This window comes from Carassius carassius, chromosome 39 (assembly GCF_963082965.1).
Source record: "Carassius carassius chromosome 39, fCarCar2.1, whole genome shotgun sequence".
NCBI lineage: Eukaryota > Metazoa > Chordata > Actinopteri > Cypriniformes > Cyprinidae > Carassius > Carassius carassius.
The window spans coordinates 21,794,488-21,813,779 of record NC_081793.1 but is presented as its reverse complement, the minus strand read 5'-3'; the positions used below and the strand labels follow the sequence as shown (position 1 = coordinate 21,813,779).

The following is a 19,292-nucleotide window of genomic DNA, read 5'->3' as shown; positions in this document are numbered from 1 at the left end:
TATTATTTTCCATTTCTATTTGAGTGTCTTTGAGTTGGTTTTAGGTGCAGTTCTGTTGTTGTGAGCTCTTGTCCTCTGAGGCTATTATTTTAACAGAGGCATCTATGAAATCAAGAAGGGGAACATTGTCTACTGAAAATGGCCATCAGAAACTGAAGCTTTAACACCTGAAATTACATCTGAATTGTTGCTTCTCTTTTTTTAACGATAGCTTTGTGCAACCAGTAATAGAAGTAGGCTATAGGAGTAGTACATATTTTTGCCTCCCGTAATAACAGTCGTCAAGTTGGGTGGGACGTTTTGGTTCTGGCAGCGTGGCTCAGTTTGTGTTGTGCTGTGTCATGAGAGAGCGTTGTCGGTATCAAATTTACTGTGGGTTGGCACAGGCTGTTTTTAAACTAAAAAGCAGTTGACCTCTCCTGACCATAGGGTGCTAATTTCTTGCTGCTATCCTGAGGGTATCAGGCCTGGTCCTGGCTAGTAACACTTTAACGAGTTAGTTGTCAAACGTGTTTGCGTAATATGATGTCACCCCTCACCATGACCTTTAACAGAGGAATCTCTAAGCATATTGATTCTTCAGCAATATCACTGTTAACTTCAGGGTAGGGCTGGGAGAAATGGGCAAAAAAAATATCACAAGAAAATTTTCGGTATCAGTCGATATCGAAAATTATCACGATAAATTTCAAATCTTTATTTCTTTCAAGTTTAAAACAGGTTTTTGCTTCTAAGTGAAAGTTGTAGAAAATAAAACATTAATTGTGGGTTTAAAACTACTCTTTATAGTCAGAGCATGACAAACACGTCACACTTTTGAATTCTTTACACTTTTCCAGTCATCTTTCCTTAAAATAAATATCCTTATAGAAAAATGTATTTCTTAGTTTCTGTATGTTCTAATGAGTGATATTGTTTCAAATCATGAAATCATGTTTGTGTTGCCTGACTTTGATGTATATCTTCAGTTTGCAGTACAGGCTGCAATATTAATATAACTTTTTTTGTTCTGTCTCTTGCACATTTGCACATTTGACGGCTGCTCGAGTTGGCAGTAGTAGTATCTTGAGTAAGGATGCAGATGTAAATCTATGTTCATTATTAAAAACAGTAACATCTGTAAAAATCAGATGTAAATCTGTTCATTATTAAAAACAGTAACATCTGTAAAAATCGTAACAATTTCAATTCTGACTGTTTTATTAAAATTAACCATTGGTCTTCCAGTATTGTTTCTGGGTATTTGTATGAAAGTCTAAATACATTTAGTATTAATGCACAAATGCTATAGCTTAATCACAAAAAATACTGTTATTATATTCCATTATTCCTTTAATAAATTTAAAACATGTCTACATTAATGATTTAATAAAATGCGATATGAATATCCCGCATTTCTGCCACATCTGCCATGGTGCAGTTAGTGTTACTACAGTAAATCCATGGTAAATGATGGCAATTTGTAGATTGAAAAACTTCCTGGCTGTCTCGTATAAACATTGTATTGAACATTTATTGAACTCTCGTTACCGTTTTGAGGAAAGTTATATTACAATAATTATCGTTGTTGTTGTTTTATCGCCCAGCCCTAGTGCAGTTGTTTCAGAATAGCCTTTCTAAAGAAAAGGGGGGTTTTGTGCTTTAGTAATTTAGCTCTCCGAGCTTAAGCATCAACACCATACAAGGACCTAAATTTAGTAAAATATTTAGCTCTTTGTATGGTGTGGATAGTTAAACAAACCTGTAACCCTACGTATAGGACTGGGCATAACTTGTTCCACACTTTTTGAGCTTTTCTAATACTCAGTTTAAGAAAAATAAAATTTCCCACTGTTATTTTCACCTGACAGATGATAAAACAGGTCCTTAAATTCTCTTGTACCTGCCGTTGGTGAGATCTTCCTTTAAATTTGTATTTATCGGTATGCAGTAACTACAGTACTACTTGGTTTGTAACTAACTTCCTTTCAGTGAAACGATATAAAGTTTCCATTTATAATCATTTTGATATATTTCTTTTAATAATATGAACAAAATGATAATTTTGTATTAATTGGAAAATGTGCCATTTCGAAAATGAAAACTCTAGATTTTACATGCTTGATAATCATATACCATAATTTTCTGCCATAATTTGGCGATTCATTCATGCTTCAAATGGATGTTTTCATGTTTTAGAGTTACAGTTTAATCAATACTTCCTCTGCTATGACAATGTACCATGTCATTTTATATTCCACTGCCATGAATCTGTCGTCTATATGGTTGAACTGATTACGCCCAGCATTTCTGTGGCGGCTGCTTAGATTCACATACTATTTCTCCTTAAAGTCTATGAATTCTCCACACAAGCCTCCTACCTTTAATTTAGATAAGCTACAGCCACTACTCCCACATCAATGCCTCACATTCACCTCCGCCATAATTCCTCCCAGCAGGATTCAAAACAAAACAGTTTATTTTTTCTGCCTCCTAATTAACTTTGGATTTAATGGATGGAGGTGTAATATTGATCTTTGAGGACAGAATTCTCTGAAGCTGCTTTACGAAAGGCTCCCAATGATCAATGTGGTGTTCAGGGAGATGGAGCTGGTTTTGGACCCTCTGGCCTCTTTAGTTTGTTAATGAATTGCGTCTTTTCTCCCGCCTTCACTCCATTCCAGCTCTCCTGCTGAGAGTTTTCTCTCATAAAGCCAAGCTCACTCTTAAGTAGAAGACCTCCCACTTTACCATTGTCCCTTTAGCTAAGCTTTACAGAGTCTCTCTTTTTTCGTGTTTAGTTTGTTGACCGGTTCCTTCAAGGTTCTGTAAAAATAAGGAAATGGGAGCTCTTTTCCTTCTCTGGAAGCATTTGTAGACGCATGCTTGATGACTAAACATTCTTGGCTAATTATGGCGATAATCACAGAAATATGTGTCTGAGCCGAGTGGGGCAACTGAGTCACTGGGAAGGTTATGCTTGGAAGCGATTGATTTGGGGTAGGAAAACATTTTCTTTTCCTGTTAATATGCTGATGTGATCAGCCTCGACAAAGTGTTATAATTTATCAGGGCATTCATGTCTAGAAATGCTCTCAGGGCAGTTCTAATATGATGTGACGTTAATGTTACCTGGATATGTCACTCTGAATGCAGTTCTTATTGTCATTAATCAATGTCATAGACTGACTGAATGTTTGTTTTCTTGTTTTGCTTGCCTACATCCTGGTAGCCTTATTTCCTGCAGAATTTCTCTTTGCTTGCTGATACTGAGGCTACGTCCACACAAAGCCAGAGCTTTCCCTATCTGACCCCCCCCTCATCTCAAGAAATAACTGTGTCCACACAAAACCGACAAAAAACGATGAAGTATACATGTGGTTCTGTAATTCTGCCACAAAGATACACTAAAAACAGAGAAGAAGACTTGGACTATGTGTATAAACCTTGCGTGCGGTTTACAAACGAACATGGAACAATACATTTATTAATCGGTGTTAATGTTAGTTAATAAAAAGACAATTGTTCAGTGTTTGTTCATGTTTTGGTTGCTGTTACATGATGTAGTGGTGTCTGACTAGGGGCGAGACATGGGCTGATGATGTCATCATTTCAGAAAATATACGGATTCGCTGTCCACATGAAAACTTAAAGGTTGCATTTTCAGATTTATCCACTCTGGGACCAGTTTAAAAAAATATCTGTTTCACTCACCCAAAACACCAGATCCGTGTGGACGAAACGCCTATGCAATACAAAATGTATGCGTATATACAGTAGCTAGTCGCGTCTCTGTGTGAACGAGGTGTATGTGTTTTATGTACACACACTTTTGCATGCATGAAGTTATGACAACTTCTCCTTATTATCATGTACCGTGGTAACCATTATTTATGTAGTATAGGAAGTTATTTTATTATTCTCTTATGCTCATGAAGACTGCATTTACAATAAAAGTACAATAAAAAAAATATATTTTGTGAAATATCATACAAATGTAAACTTTTATTTTTCAGTATTTTTAATACAATTCATTCTTCTGATGGCAAAGCTGAATTTTCAGCCGATTTGATGCTCAAAAGTTTCTTATCAATGTTGAAAACAGTTTAATGTATTTGTGGAAACCATGTTTTTTTTTTAGGTTTCTTTGATGAATAGGAAAAAAAAGCATGTATTTGAAAAGAAAAAATGTTGTAACATTTTGAATATCCTTACTATCACTTTTGAATAAAAGTATTAATTCCTTTAAAAAAAAAACTGACCCCAAAGTTTTGAATAGTAGTGTATTGTACCATAAAATGGTGTGGGCTGAGTTATGTGCTGAAGTGTAATACTTCAGTTTCGAGTTAGGGTTAGCTGTGAAGAAACATGAGTTATAATAATTATGATGCTTGCTTTGTTACTGTGGTAAAATTGTTTTTAAGGTGCATTAAATGGAGCAAAATAGCCAATGGTGACTTTCTGTTTCCACCCACAACAAATCCAAACAGTTTCAAGCTTCAGGTGAGATAAACACCTGTCCATTTACAGGTTATTGTGTATTGTTATAGGCTGAGTGGTCACTTTAATGCAAAGCATGTAGCAGCCATGGGCGTCAGTTTGGTTTGAAATGTGGTGGGGACAGAGACGCATTCAGAAGTGCATTTTCAGAAGTGCTGGGTACAATGATGCATTTTTTTTTCTCTTTCGCGCAGGTCATGTTTTGAAAGACGTCCTGTATCTTATTAATGTAAATAAATAAAAATGTATACAAAAATGTGATGATGTCCGACTCGTTTTATGAAGAAGAAAGCCGTACAAAGCATTAGACATATGATATATGACCCACTAATCTGCTTCATATCATCATATAAGTACCATGTTGACAATATGACATGGCCATGACGTGGTTTAATGTACCTAAACAATGATTACCAAATTTCTCTTTCATGTTGCTTTGTTATAACCACTGAAAACGGGGAAAAAAATCTAACCCAATATCGGGCCTCGCTCTACATTATCCCGCTTATTACATGGCTACCTACCAAATAAATCAATAATTTGACACAAAATATTGATTTAAAAAAGAGTTTATTGATTTAAACACGATTGTATTGCTTCCGCTAAAGAAAATAGTTCCGTCTCTACGATTAGAATCCTGCCGCGTCCATAGCAACGCTCTGTTTTTCATGGCAACGGTGTTATTATCAAGAAATAACAGACTTCATTCTACAGTGGAATTCAACCAAGCCATGTAATAATTTGATTTAATTCCCAGTACAATTGACCATATCTACACACAACACAACTTAAGCACTACAAATTTTATCAAGATTGAAAAAGCAAAAATACGTGTAGCACAGATGAACACTATTGACTATCACACCATGATCTGACTGCTCTCAATTCACAACAACATGCATCCATCCAATCTACATCAGGCATTTTGACTAAAACTTGATCCATTCCTCATCATCATCATCATCATCATCATCATCACAACTATTCCAGAATTCAGCAATAGATTCAAGCAATAATTAAACAAGATACTGACTACTCAACAATCATATCCCCCAATACTTGCTGTATGAACGCAAACCGTAACTAGCTAATTAAGTTGGTGGCTAAGGAAGTCTAACGTAACATTAATTGCAAGAGAAGAATTAAAACAGCCGATCCCTTGTGTGCAAATGCACAAGACCTAGCCATAATACCAGCAAATCTTAATAAACATAAGTTATGGCGTCTTACCTTTGTGTCAATGGTCTGCAGACCCATGCTGTGTGTACAACAACATCCATTTGTTCTACAGGTTATCACTTTGATATGTTATAGTCCATGGCACTAGGATGCAACCTTGTGATATTGTATGAAGGCTAAATGACTTGCTCGTCTATGATACATTCGCCAGAAATTCTGGCCAATCCCAGCAAAGACTAGGTAGCCTCGTTCCCGCTCGTTCACTGTCCATTCCAAACTGTCAACCAGGCGCGTCGTTTTTTTTTATAGCCCCGGATCTCAAAAAAAATTAATTTATTAATAATTATTATTATTTTTTTAATAATTTGTATTTATTTTAAAAAATGACCGGGTCTTTTAATCTATCCTTCGGAATCAATCATGTATTAAAGACGATTAAAATGTGTTCAAGCAGATCAAAGTTACTATGGTTACAGCTTAAGAGTGCGCGCCTGAGGAGAAAGAGCTTTGGGCTTTACTGTCATTGTTGTTTGTGGCTTCTGGTGGTAGCTATGGACATTACACACTTTTTAAAAAGTAAAAGGCAAGAAGAGTTATCTACTGGCGCCGTTCCCTCATCATTAAGCTCAGGTCGGTGAAGGCTCTTTAGCAAACCCTGGTCTAACGTACATAGCCCTGTACTTACTGTGGTATTAATGCAGAACAACATGTACTGTATATATAAAGTACGTGGGACCTTACTATTTCGCCTATAACTAATCCATTTTGTGTGCCATAATCCGTTTCTCGTGAAGAATGTAGATGAAGTAGCCTATACATCTGATTTGGCGATTGAAACACAATGTGTAAATTAACGTTATTCCCCTCAGATGGATAGCTAGCTAGAATACCAGGGACCGTATAACAGAAAGAGTCTAAGATAGGATTTTCCTCAATTGGTATTACCGAAGCAGATACTAAATAACTTTAGGAATCATATCTTGCTTCATTCTTTTTATTTCAGGTTAGGAAATCCTAACATCGCTCGCTGGTTGATGCTAGCATCAACTTTTCTGTCTGATAGGCTACCTATAGCAACCGATGTCACTTTTCTCATCTCGCGAGACGTGAGCTAAACGGCTTTTAATCGCTGTTTTGCTGCCGTTTTTTTAATGAAACATACAGTGAAAATGGAGAATTAACAACAACTCATTCATTGTTTCATTCATATCATTGAACTTTAAGTCAGGTGACTATGGTGCGTTCACACCGGACGCGAATAGCGCGTCAGGCGCGAGTGATTTTTATGTTTATGACACCTATACAGAGTGCCTGTGTTTACTGTCTGTTGAATGGCCTCTTTACTGGACCTGCACTGTCTATAGTTCCTTTTCCAGACTTATACAAGCAGACTGTTGGAGTGATTTATGTGTGTGTGTGTGTGTGTGTGTAGATAAATAGATATAGATAAATATAGAAAGATAAATATCTATATACACAGTGTATATATATAGTTTTATATTCATTTTTTTAATATTCATGTATTATTTATTTGTGTTTCAGTGAATAGCTGTTACAGTTCTACAAATAAAGCATTCTATCTTTTTACCTATCATTTAAAATGCTACAAAAAATGCACCTGAATGCTGTAAAAGAAGTGTTTAATGCTCAACGCTTCCAAGTTACCAAACTGGGGGTGGGGGGGTCTGGGCTAAGCCCCCAATGTATCAAGACCCTAGCAACGCCCCTGCTGTCAACTCATTTGAAAAACATTCTTTAAAAAAAAGAAGCGCGATAGTAATATAGAGATAATAATGTTACAGTTGTTGCAGTTTTAATGAACAGAAAAGCGTGTAGCCAGCGCAGCAGCAGAACGGCTAAATTGAACTCGAGGTTTTCAAAAAAAAAAAGAAAAAAAAGTGGTGGGTACAAAATGACTCACGACGAAATCTGTCCCCCCCGAAATCGACGCCTATGGTAGCAGCCCTCCTTTTTCTGTCCATTTGAAAGAGGCTCTTTCTGATTTGGCTTCCCCAGACCAACAGGTGTTTTCATCAAGGTGCTGTTTGCTCAGATGAGGGGAGGGACTGTGATAGCGTTTAGCTCCGAACAAAAGCTGCTTCAGTCAGGACTGCAGAGATCCACAATTTCCCTGTGGGGGCTGGGCAGAACGAGCGAAAGAGAAAAATCAGGAGCAGTGAGGGGGTGTAGTTTCAGTCAAACAGCACACAACTCCTTCCTTGGAATTCCTGATCCTATCAGATCCGTTTTTTTTCTTTTTTTCTTTTTAAGTGGAATGCACACACAACCCTGTGCAAAGTCTGTTTAGGTTATGCACCCTTTACATTGCTTCAGTTTGTGTCTTTTTATAGGCATAGTTCACCCAAAAAATAAAAATGGTCACCCTTATGTCTAGGGATGTGTACCGAAACCCGGTATTAAACTGGCCCCGGGGCTAAATTATGAAAGACCGTACTATCAGTAAGATCTGACGCTATCGGTTCTGCTTTCGGTACTGGAGAGAAAAAAAAATTACTATGTATTTTTGCTTAATAATGTTATCGTGCACATTGTATCTCACCAAACATTTCTAATGTGTGATCATATGAAGACATTTGTCTGTGAGTTCTGCGAGATCTCTCATGCGCGCCACGGAGGCTGTCTGTCAGTCACACACAAACACACACACACCACAACGAGCGCGGCACACGCATAATAGTACGAAAACTCCCGCTTAATAATAAAGAGTGACGATGGCGAAGAAATTTGCTTAATGTTATCGTGCACATTTTATTTTACCAATCATTTCTAATTTGCGATATTATTAATACGTTTGTCTGTGAGATCTGCGAGATCTCTCATGCGCGCCACGGAGGCTGTCTGTAAGTCATACACACACAACAAGAACGAGCGCGGCACACGCACAACAGTACGAAAACTCCCGCTTACAAAGAGTGACGATGGCGGAGAGAGCAAAACGTGAGCAAAAGGTTCCAAAGTGTGGTTATACTTCACTAGAGTTGATGCAGACAACGCTCGTCATTATTAGTGCAACAAAATTTTTGCATGTAAGGGCGGAAACACAAGCAATCTGTCAAAGCATCTTTCAAAAGTGCATTGTGCAGACAGAAATGCCAAGTTTTCGACTGCCTAACGTTAGCTAGCTCGTCTCTGGTTGCCCCATCTACGTCAGGTATGTATGCTAAAATCATGTCGAATCAACGTTGTTCACGTCATTTAAAATAAATGTTAAATCTCCCTGGTTTGCTAACCTTTACGTAGAAATTCTGTTGATTTCTTTTTGGGAGAAATGAGAGAATGAAATCAACATATTTTCTGCTTGTTTTTAAAATTCCAAATAAAGAAAAATCAGTATGTAAATGTTAACATTTATTTGGCTAACTTAAATGCACAGCACTTCAAGTTAGTTTACAAAATAGCCAATGGCCAGATTTCGCAACCTTTTATTATACACACACATCACAAAGTACCGATAAGAATACCGTTAAAGTACCGGACCGGAGTAGTAATACCGTTAAAACCTTAACGATACCCATCCCTACTTATGTCATTCCTAACCTGTATGACTGAATTTGTTGTGTGAAACGCAGTAGAAGCTGGATAATGCTCTTTTTCATACACTGACTATGAATGGTGACCACAGCTGTAAAAAGCAGTAAATTATGGGTGAATGATCGCTTTAAGTCTTGATTATTCCCTTTTGTTGTTGTCGCTATACATAAGTCAATCAATCAACTTTTATTCAAGACACATAGGTCCATAGAGACAACAACATACAGTATATACATACATATAAAACAATACAAAAACATATAAGGATGATGCAGACGAGGCATCATTAAAACATTTACAGGCTTCGGGTCCAATGTTTCCAAAAGCAAGATGTATACCTTGTATCACTCTTAGAAACATCAGCTATGGACGCAATAATCATATTCTTAGACCCTGTTAGTCTGCACATGAATCTATACATAAGATTTCTTGAAACAGCATTAAAAGTCGGCACATTATTAAACAAACATTTCACTGGCACTACACCACCTAGGAATTTTAAGCACACTATAATGTAATGTTTTTACACTATTTGGTTTTATTTTTGTCTGAAAAGCCTCTGTACCCCTCCTCTCATGTCAGGTGGCTGAGGAGAAGCGGTGAGAGAGGGCAGCGTGAGGTCCCTGTTCGTCCAGGCACGATGAAGAGGTTCAGGCGTCATGGGCTTGAGTCTCAGAGGGACAAACACAAACAGGATCTCTATCAGTTCAACAAGGTGATCAAGCCCATATCTTCTGCCCTACAATTTGGATGGATTTTTGAGTTCTTTAGAATTGAATTGCCTTCCCTGTTAAGTATACATCCCATGCATTTTTTTTTTTTTTTTTTTTTGTCTGTGTGTTGTTGTCTCTGTTTACTGGAAGCTTATGTCACTAAAACAAATTCCTTGTATGCGCAAGCATACTTGGCAATAAAGCTCTTTCTGATTCTGATTCTGATGCCCAATTTGCCCAAAAATAGGCATCTTTAAAGGCACCATAGTTGAATATGTTCCATTTTGGAACAGACTTCGAAATCGTTTGACTATGATGTCTCTAAAATGTAAGCTGCCCGTTTAGTAAGTGTTTACCAGAGCCAATGTGTATAAGACCTATAATATAACATTTCATACTCTCATTTCTCACCTTTCTGCTTTAGACTGTAGAACATGGCTTCCCCCATCAGCCCAGTGCTCTGGGATTCAGCCCCAGCCTGGATCTCCTGGCCATCGGTACCAGATCAGGAGCAATCAAACTGTATCCTTCAACAAACTAAAGCTGAAACAACGAATCGATTTAATCGATAAAAATCGATTATTAAAATAGTTGTCAACTAATTTAGTCATCGATTCGTTGCTAAATAACTTTTATTTGCCGTAAGCGGCTCATTTCGTGCATATTTCAAATCTGCGGTGACCAAAGTACGGCAGTAATGAGCCACCGGAGGTTTTACTCAGCCAGTACAGCAGGAGAAGTAGCGAATAGCCAATAGCTGGCCTCGTTTTATGTCACGTGCTTCCCGAACAGCGTCTCTGCAGCATTTAGCGGGATGTGGGAGACTGGGAGTACTTTACTTTGAGCCTTCAAAAAAGAAGAGTAACCTGTAAACTCTGCACTACTGAACTGTTTAAGGGGACGTTCACATATCGCGTCTTTTGCGCGCTCAAGTTCGTTATTTCCAACACCGCACCGCATCGAGTTAAAAACATCTCAACTTTTCAGAATGCTGCAAGCGCATCGCGGGTCATGTGACAAGAACTAACCAATCAGCTTCATCCTTTCCCGTAACAACGTTAAAAGCTCAGTCAAGATGAAAGGAACAGCTGATCATAGTTGTATATGGATTTCCGTTTTGAAATAAATTTAGTAGCAGAGCTACTGCAAGCGATTTTTTGAGCTGCAAATCCATTTATCCTTTGCTGAAATTTCCGCGTCTTCAAGGAGAGAGCACGTCATGGTTGCTTATCAAAGGCAGACGCCTCAGGGGCGCTTCTGCGCGAGCGCTTTGGAAAGGAGGAGAAAGCGGCGCGCCTAGCGTTTTCCACGCGTTTTTAGGCACGATATGTGAACGGCCCCTAAGACTTTTATTTGTGCAGATTCTCCAGTACAATGTTGTTTGCAAATGTTTAGTCGTAAAAGCTGATAACATTGCTTTTTAACAGTTAACATTAAAAGCTTTACAAACATGTTCTGTGATCAGTTTGTAGTTTACCAGTTCAAAATTCAGTCGTGCAGCCTAATTATGACTGAATGAGAGAGGTAAATGTTTAAAGATATTTGAAATGCACTTTTTTTCTAAGTATTCACTGCTCTTTTTCACACAGCAGGTTTTTTGTGTGTGACTGTCCAATTTTTTTTTCTGGACAACCTTCTGATGGATTTTACTTTAAATTGTGAGTTCCATTCAGGTTTCATGCCACTGGCACTTTATTCGAAGGATTGTTTACAATTTCACAGCAAAAGCTATAAAGCTGTTTCCCAGTAAATAATAAAATACAATGCACTGCAATTTTATTCTGTTTTATCCTTATTCTTAGTGAAAATATGTTCTGAAAGATTCCTTAATAAGCTTCGTTCGGGATGTTAAACTACTTTAGGAGCTCTAAGGACTGCCATGGTGAAAACATTATTTGAAATCTCCTTGTGAAATTTGCTAGAGTATGGGTCAGTCTTCTGATTGCAGAAGAGTTCGACAAAGGATTACTAACACAATAAAACAACTCCAGGTATATTTTTGATTAGGATATAACAGTGCAAAATGTTTAAAATCTCTTAAAAATCTATGCTGAAGGATAAAGACCATTTATTAATAATTTACTTGGGGAAAAAATGGAAAAAACTAAAATATAAGTACATAAACCGATTAATCGATTAATCGAAAAAAAAAATAATCGACAGATTAATCGATTATCAAAATAATCGTTAGTTGCAGCCCTACAACAAACAGAAGACATTTCCACATTTTGGGTTATTTGATCTGTGTATAGCATAACTCTTTTGACTAGAATTATCACATTCCACTCCCCTGTCTCTGAATCCCGAGAGCAGAGTGACTACAATGTGATCTGATGATAATGTAGTGAGATTTCCTGTAGTTTCATGTGTATTCCTGATTTCCTGTAATCTTGTGGTTGTCTAGTGGCTCAGTGGAAAACGCCCATCATGCAGGTATATTGAAAGGCGTAATAGTTTATATTAGTTCGTAGCGCTTAGAATGCATGTCCATGTAAAAACAATTTCCCCATACTATTGCATAATTTTCTCTGTTAGTCATTCACAGAAGAGAAAATAAAATAAATGAATAACTGGTATGTGGCCAACATTATGTGTCTGGTATTTCATAGTTATTTTTTTGTAATTGAATATATTTTATGTATTTATTTATTTATAATTTTTTTTAAAGCAAGTAGATTTTTTTTTTTACTTGCCACAAAAACAAGGTGCTGTGTGAATGGTTGGCATGTGTTTCCTTAACCAGTTCTCAGGTATGGAACTCCAGGTGTGGAGTTCATGGGACTGCACGACGAGAATGCGGCAGTTACACAAGTGCACTTCCTGCCAAACCAGGTACGGCTTTGAACTTCAATCCTGATGCCTTTTGATCTCATCTGAATTATAACTTTTTTTTTTCCATTCAATCTTTGGGATTCGGTTTTCAGTGAATCATCAGTGGGTTTGGGTGAGGTTGTTAAAACATGTTATTACATTTAAAATTAGGGGGTGTATCAATAAAATATGATATAGTGGCATGGGTTTTTATATCACATTAGCTGTATATATGATTTAAACATATATTATCCTCAGTGAATTAAATACATTTCTTTATATCTTCTTTTTATTTGAAAAAAATAGATGTTGGTTTTGATTTTGTCCTTTTTTTTATTTTTTTGTAGGTGGAGATGGTTACATTACTGGATGACAACAGTCTGCACATGTGGACGCTTCAGGCCCATAATGGCATGTCTGAGTTGCTTGAGATAGGACGTTTCACTCTCTCTGGTCCACCTGGGTGAGTCGGGAACACACACCTCAATCTAATAATCTGATGTTTTTATGAACCTGCTGGTATGTTCATGTACACACACCCAAAGAATGAGACATGAGCATTGACTCACACTGAACCAGACATGACTGATGCTCATTTGTGCTCTGAATCCATACATAGATGTACACTTACCGTCAGCTGACTTCCATGATTAAAAGTAGCCTTTTTGCAGCCTATGATGTCATATCCTATCCTCCCATGAATTATTATTTTCCTAATACTTTTGTTATTATCCAGTAACAAGTGACAGGACATCATGATCTCCCAGGCTGCATACGAAATCGCATACTCACTGAGTAGGTTCTTCATACTAGTATGAATGTAATCCAGATGTACAATATTCATCATGTTGTCATTGTCACATGATCTACCAGCGTCAGTTGCGTTGCTTCACTCCCATTCACAAATCTGATCCTGTGCCATCATGCGATAGAAAGGTTTCCACCAGATGTGCACTTCTTGTCGAAAATAGTAGGCTTTCCAGGAATTTTTTGCCTTATGTTTTATGAATACGGTATATTTGTACATGTTGCTGTTTCACATACTGTTCACCTACTATATAATATGGAAGTATGCATTTTCAGTTGCAGTCTTGGATTTTGTATCTGTTTTGTTATGGTGGGTAGCCCTGAAATATCATTAGTCTCATCACCCACTTCACATAGCAGCATATTAAACATCAGATATTTTCTGATGGAGCCACATTTGTATGAAATTTGTAATCATGATTTTTTTTGTACATTTATATTGTCTTGTGTTTATGCATAAAAAGAGTATGATGTATTATAAGAATATAATTATAATTAAAATATTATGTGCTCCAAGATTTAGCATCTGTTGGTACTGTAATTGGTAATGATTATTGAAAATACAAAGAAAAGATGCATTTTATTATAAAAATTCTTTATATGCCTTAAAATATGCCAGTATACAGTTTTCATCCAATGTCTAATCCAAGTGTAACTGTGGGAGAAAAAAAAATCACTAGCGCTTTGATTTTGACCCCCTTGTGATGTCAAATATTGACAGAGCCCCTCCCAGTGTGACGCGGGTCACTGCTGTCCTGGCACACTCATCGGGCGAGCTGCTGCTGCTGGGCACGGAGGGAGGACATGTGTTTGTTGTGGAAGTGCCAGGCTTCAGAGAGCTGGAGGAGAACAACATCAGTGTGGAGAATGTACAGAACAGGTCAGACATGTTGATCTGAATTGCAAGGGCCATTCTTTCATTATTATGTAATATTCTTAATGGATAACACACAGCTGGCTTTAAATGTTGGGTTTGTAAATATTGAAGTGCATATTATATGTCTTATCATAATATAAAGTGTTTGAGACTTACATCTTCTGCAAAATAGGGTTAACTTAAATTAATGTTTGGTCACTTTACATATGAACACTGTATTTCAAGGCGAGAGCTTAAAATTACCATATTTAATAGACTTTCTCAATTCTAATCTCTCAATTCATTTTGCCTATATACACATACAGCATACATTCTTTAAATAGTTTCAGTGGAATGGTATTATGCAACAGTTTCACATTCCCGAGACAACTATAACAGTTACTCTTTGTGATCGCTGATCTGTTCACCGCTACTTTTCCCAGAATTCCAGAGGATTATGTTGGCCGCAGAAATCTGGAGTGTGTGGAGGCTCTGCATGAGAACCCTCTAAACCCAAGGCAGGTGCTGATTGGCTACAGCCGAGGCCTAATGGTACTGTGGGATCTGGACAGGCAGCGTCCCATCCAGCACTTTCTCGGCACACAGGTACCGTATACTGCAGTGTTGTCACTTAAGCCCTAAACCTCAAAACTCTTAGAGAGAGACAATTTCGACTTCCGGTATAGCCATGAAGGCGTGAGGTCGAAGGAAGAAGGGCTCCCGACCTACATTTTCAAACTAAACTTGTTACACACCATTTAGCGTCAGTCATTTTTGATATACGCGTTAGAACATTGCTTGGTGAATTATGAGTCACACTAAGCAGAAGCAACCGCACCCCTCAGCCCCACCGACCACGAGAGCTAATGCTAGCATTGCCGGTAAGTTAGCAACCATGGCCGCTACCTCTAATCTCGAAAAACAGGCCATGACGGAAACTTCTGAATCTGTCTCCATGGACCAGTTGATCTCTGAATTAACTAAACAGCGCATCAGTATCAGGGAAGACATTTCTGACTTGATTCTGGAATCTATTGGTCCTTTACAAAGCTCTGTAAATGCACTGAGAGAGACTGTGGATGGCTTTCAAAGCCGTTTGGTCGCGACAGAATCCCTGGTTGGGGAGAATTTTGAAAAACTGACAGTGGCCGAAAACACAATAAAAACTTTGCAAGCGCAGAACACATCTCTCATTGACCGCATTGAAGATTTGGAGAATAGATCGCGAAGGGCAAACCTGAGGATTGTGAACATTCCAGAAGGGAGCGAAAACGGTCAAGATCCTGTTACGTTCATTTCTGAGATGCTGCTAGAGGTGACGGGCACGGAGGTCTTCGACAAGCCACCAGCACTTGAGAGAGCGCATCGATCACCCGGTCAAAAGCCAGCTGATGGCCGTAAACCACCTCCATTTGTGGTGTGCTTTCACAGGTTTCAAGAAAAGGAGCAATTACTGCGATGGTCAAGGCGGCATGAGGCGAAATACAAGGGGAATCCAGTCAGAATCTACCCAGATCTCAGCGCTATGCTGTCAAGGAAACGCGCGTCTTTCAACGGCATTAAGCAGTCACTCTATCAGAAGAGCATTCGATTTCAATTGCTCTACCCGGCTCGTCTGAGAGTGACTTTTAATGAAGAAACTTTCATATTCAACACACCGGAGGAGGCGAAACAGTTCTACGATCAACGCATCAATGTTTAGGATTTCCTGGATTTTTTATTTAATTATTTTCTTACGCTCAAGGTCTCCCTTTTGAGCGAAGGATGACGGATAATTATTTGATTTTTCTTGAGACGGTTGAAAAAGGTATAAATACTTTAATTTTTTTGTGACTTTGAAAATAGTTTGTTGTTCTAAACCTAACTCAAACAAGCTGATGGTTTTGTGACATAGACACACTCCACCGAGTTAAGTTAAAAGTGTTTTAAACACTAATAATGCTTCATAAGGGTAACGGTCGGGTTGCTCCCTATAGGTTGGAATGGTTTTAAGTCAGTTGAGGGACTACTGGGGGTTTGATAATAGGGGCCTGCAATTTGTCTTTGTTCTTGAGACAAATATAGGAAAAGTTCAGTTTCGTCTGGGTTGGGATGGTAACCGCCAAGGGTTTTTTTTTTTTTATTTTTTTTTTATTTTTTTTTTTCTTTACTTGCCTGGCATGCAATGGAGACGTGGTCTTATTCATTATTCCTTTATATCCTAATGATTGATTAATGTGTGATTCAAATAGTACAGGAGGGTCTACTATTCGGTTCACTAGCTGGAATGTTAAAGGTATGAATGGGCCAAATAAAAGAGCTCGTATCTTTGCTCATCTTAAAAAATTAAAAACTGAAATAGCATTCCTGCAAGAAACACATTTACAGATATCAGATCATATGAGACTCAAAAAAACATGGATTGGGCAAGTCTTTCATTCCCACTTCAACAGTAAAGCAAGAGGAACAGCGATTTTAATACATAAGAAAGTACAGTTTTACCCTTCCAAATGTGTTTCAGATCCTCAGGGTCGATTTGTTATTGTGACAGGTGATTTGTTTCACACCCCTGTTGCCCTGGTATGTGTCTATGCCCCCAATTGGGACGATGTTAATTTCATTCATAAAATTATCTCACTTTTACCCAACTTAAACTCACATCGATTAATTTTTGGCGGGGATCTGAATTGTGTTATTAACCCAATTCTAGATCGTTCGAATCCGAAATCCATGCTCCAGTCTAAAATGTCCCAAGCTCTCTCTACTTTCATGGCACAAACGGGCTGTCTGGATCCGTGGAGATTTTTATTCCCGCAAAAGAAAGAATTCTCTTATTTTTCCCCTGTCCATTCTTCATACTCAAGAATAGATTATTTTTTTATAGATAAAACAATACTTCCTTTAGTGGAAAATACTCAATATTCAGCAATTATAATATCAGATCACGCACCATTACTTCTTGACCTTCGTTTTATTCAACATTTTACACAGCGCCCTACTTGGCGACTAAACTCTACTCTGTTGGCAGATAAAAATTTCCACAAACATATATCAGTGGCGATAGATAACTTCCTGCACACAAATGATTCAGAAATGGTATCACCACTGACTTTATGGGAGACATTTAAAGTTGTCATTAGAGGTGAAATTATATCTTATTCTGTATCCAGTAATAAAAAGAGAAATGCAAAACTACAACAACTAATTGATTCGATAGAAAAATTAGATCAACAACTCTCTCTATCCCCTTCTGATGAACTGCTTAAAAAGAGAGTGGAAATTAAAGCACAATATGATCAGATATCAATTGAAAAGACTCAACAAAATCTGCTTTGGTCTAAAGGGAATTTTTATGAACATGGGGAAAAAGCGGGCCGTTTATTATCACATCAGATAAAGTGTCAATCAGCTTCCAGGTTAATTCCACAGATTCGCAACGCATCACAACAACTGACAGTGGATCCTAAAGAAATTAATGAAACTTTTAAAACATTTTATTCAAATTTATATACTTCAGAATTTCGTGGGGATTTATCAGGCATGTCAACCTTTTTGAAGGACCTGAATACCCAGACTATTAATCCAGATCATAAAGATAGATTAGAACAACCAATTGAGCTGCAAGAAATTTTAGATTCTATTAAAGCAATGCAAAATGGCAAAACCCCCGGCCCCGACGGTTATCCTGTCGAATTTTATAAAGCTTTTGCTCCCAAATTAGCTCCGCTTCTTCTGAGAATGTTTGAGAATTCTCTAAACAATACAGAATTGCCACCGTCTCTCACAGAGGCATTTCTTACACTCATTTTGAAGACTGGAAAAGATCCACTAGAGTGCAATTCCTACAGGCCAATCTCTTTGCTGAATGTTGATGTTAAAATTCTTGCCAAATTGTTGGCCTCTAGAATAGATACTGTTATACCAGAAATAATATCCCAAGATCAGACAGGCTTTATTAAGGGTCGCCACTCATTCACCAACTTAAGGAGGCTTCTTGGTATTCTGTATTCTCCTGCATCCAGGGAGGTCCCAGAGGTGGTGGTATCCCTGGATGCGGAGAAGGCATTTGATAGAGTGGAGTGGAGCTATCTATTCGCAGTATTGGAGAAATTTGGTTTTGGTCCAAAATTCATATCCTGGGTCCAATTGTTGTATTCTAATCCTAAAGTATCTGTTATAACAAACAAAATACGTTCACAATTTTTTCCAATACTAAGGGGTACGAGACAGGGTTGCCCTTTAAGCCCTCTTCTTTTTGCATTAGCAATAGAGCCACTTTCCATTATGCTTAAATCCTTGCAGTCTATACAGGGCATTGATCGAATGGGGATGGAGCACAGGGTTTCTTTATATGCGGATGACCTTCTGTTATACATTTCAAATCCAGTTGAAAACGTCCCAAAAATAGTGCGGAAACTATCCATTTTTGGCAGTTTTTCAGGATACAAACTTAACCTTTCTAAAAGTGAATGTTTCCTGATTAACCCTCTTGCTTTACAAATCAATGCGGCATCCCTCCCATTTCGCATCTCTCAATCTGGTTTTAAATATTTAGGAGTCCATATTACTCGTACTTTCTCAGGTTTATATGCAAAAAATTTTTTACCACTCATTAGTAATATTAAGTCTGATCTTCAGAGATGGGATGCATTGCACTTGTCTCTAGCAGGCAGAGTAAATTGTATAAAAATGAATATCTTACCTAGATTTTTATACTTATTTCAGTCACTTCCAGTTTTTCTGCCAAAAACATTCTTCCGTTCTGTAAATAAACCCATACTATCATTCTTGTGGGGGGGAAGGAACCCTAGAATTCGCAAGGAGCTCCTTGAAAAGCAAAGGCCCCAGGGAGGCTTAGCTCTACCTAATTTTATGGGCTATTACTGGGCTGCAAATCTTCAAAAAATTATTTGTTG

The 19,292-nt window shown here is 37.8% G+C and overlaps 1 protein-coding gene across 2 annotated transcripts in view; it reads left to right on the top strand.

The window, feature by feature from the left end:
* LOC132121622 (LLGL scribble cell polarity complex component 2-like) overlaps nucleotides 1-19,292 on the top strand; it is a 38,417-nt gene that overhangs the window by 8,213 nt on the left and 10,912 nt on the right. For both annotated transcript variants that reach the window (XM_059531213.1, XM_059531212.1), the window contains exons 2-7: nucleotides 9,793-9,925; nucleotides 10,348-10,445; nucleotides 12,674-12,755; nucleotides 13,082-13,197; nucleotides 14,263-14,421; nucleotides 14,841-15,003. In XM_059531213.1, coding sequence (XP_059387196.1) covers nucleotides 9,851-9,925; nucleotides 10,348-10,445; nucleotides 12,674-12,755; nucleotides 13,082-13,197; nucleotides 14,263-14,421; nucleotides 14,841-15,003 — 693 coding nt within the window. In that variant the 5' untranslated portion in view covers nucleotides 9,793-9,850. The remainder of the gene's footprint in view (nucleotides 1-9,792; nucleotides 9,926-10,347; nucleotides 10,446-12,673; nucleotides 12,756-13,081; nucleotides 13,198-14,262; nucleotides 14,422-14,840; nucleotides 15,004-19,292) is intronic.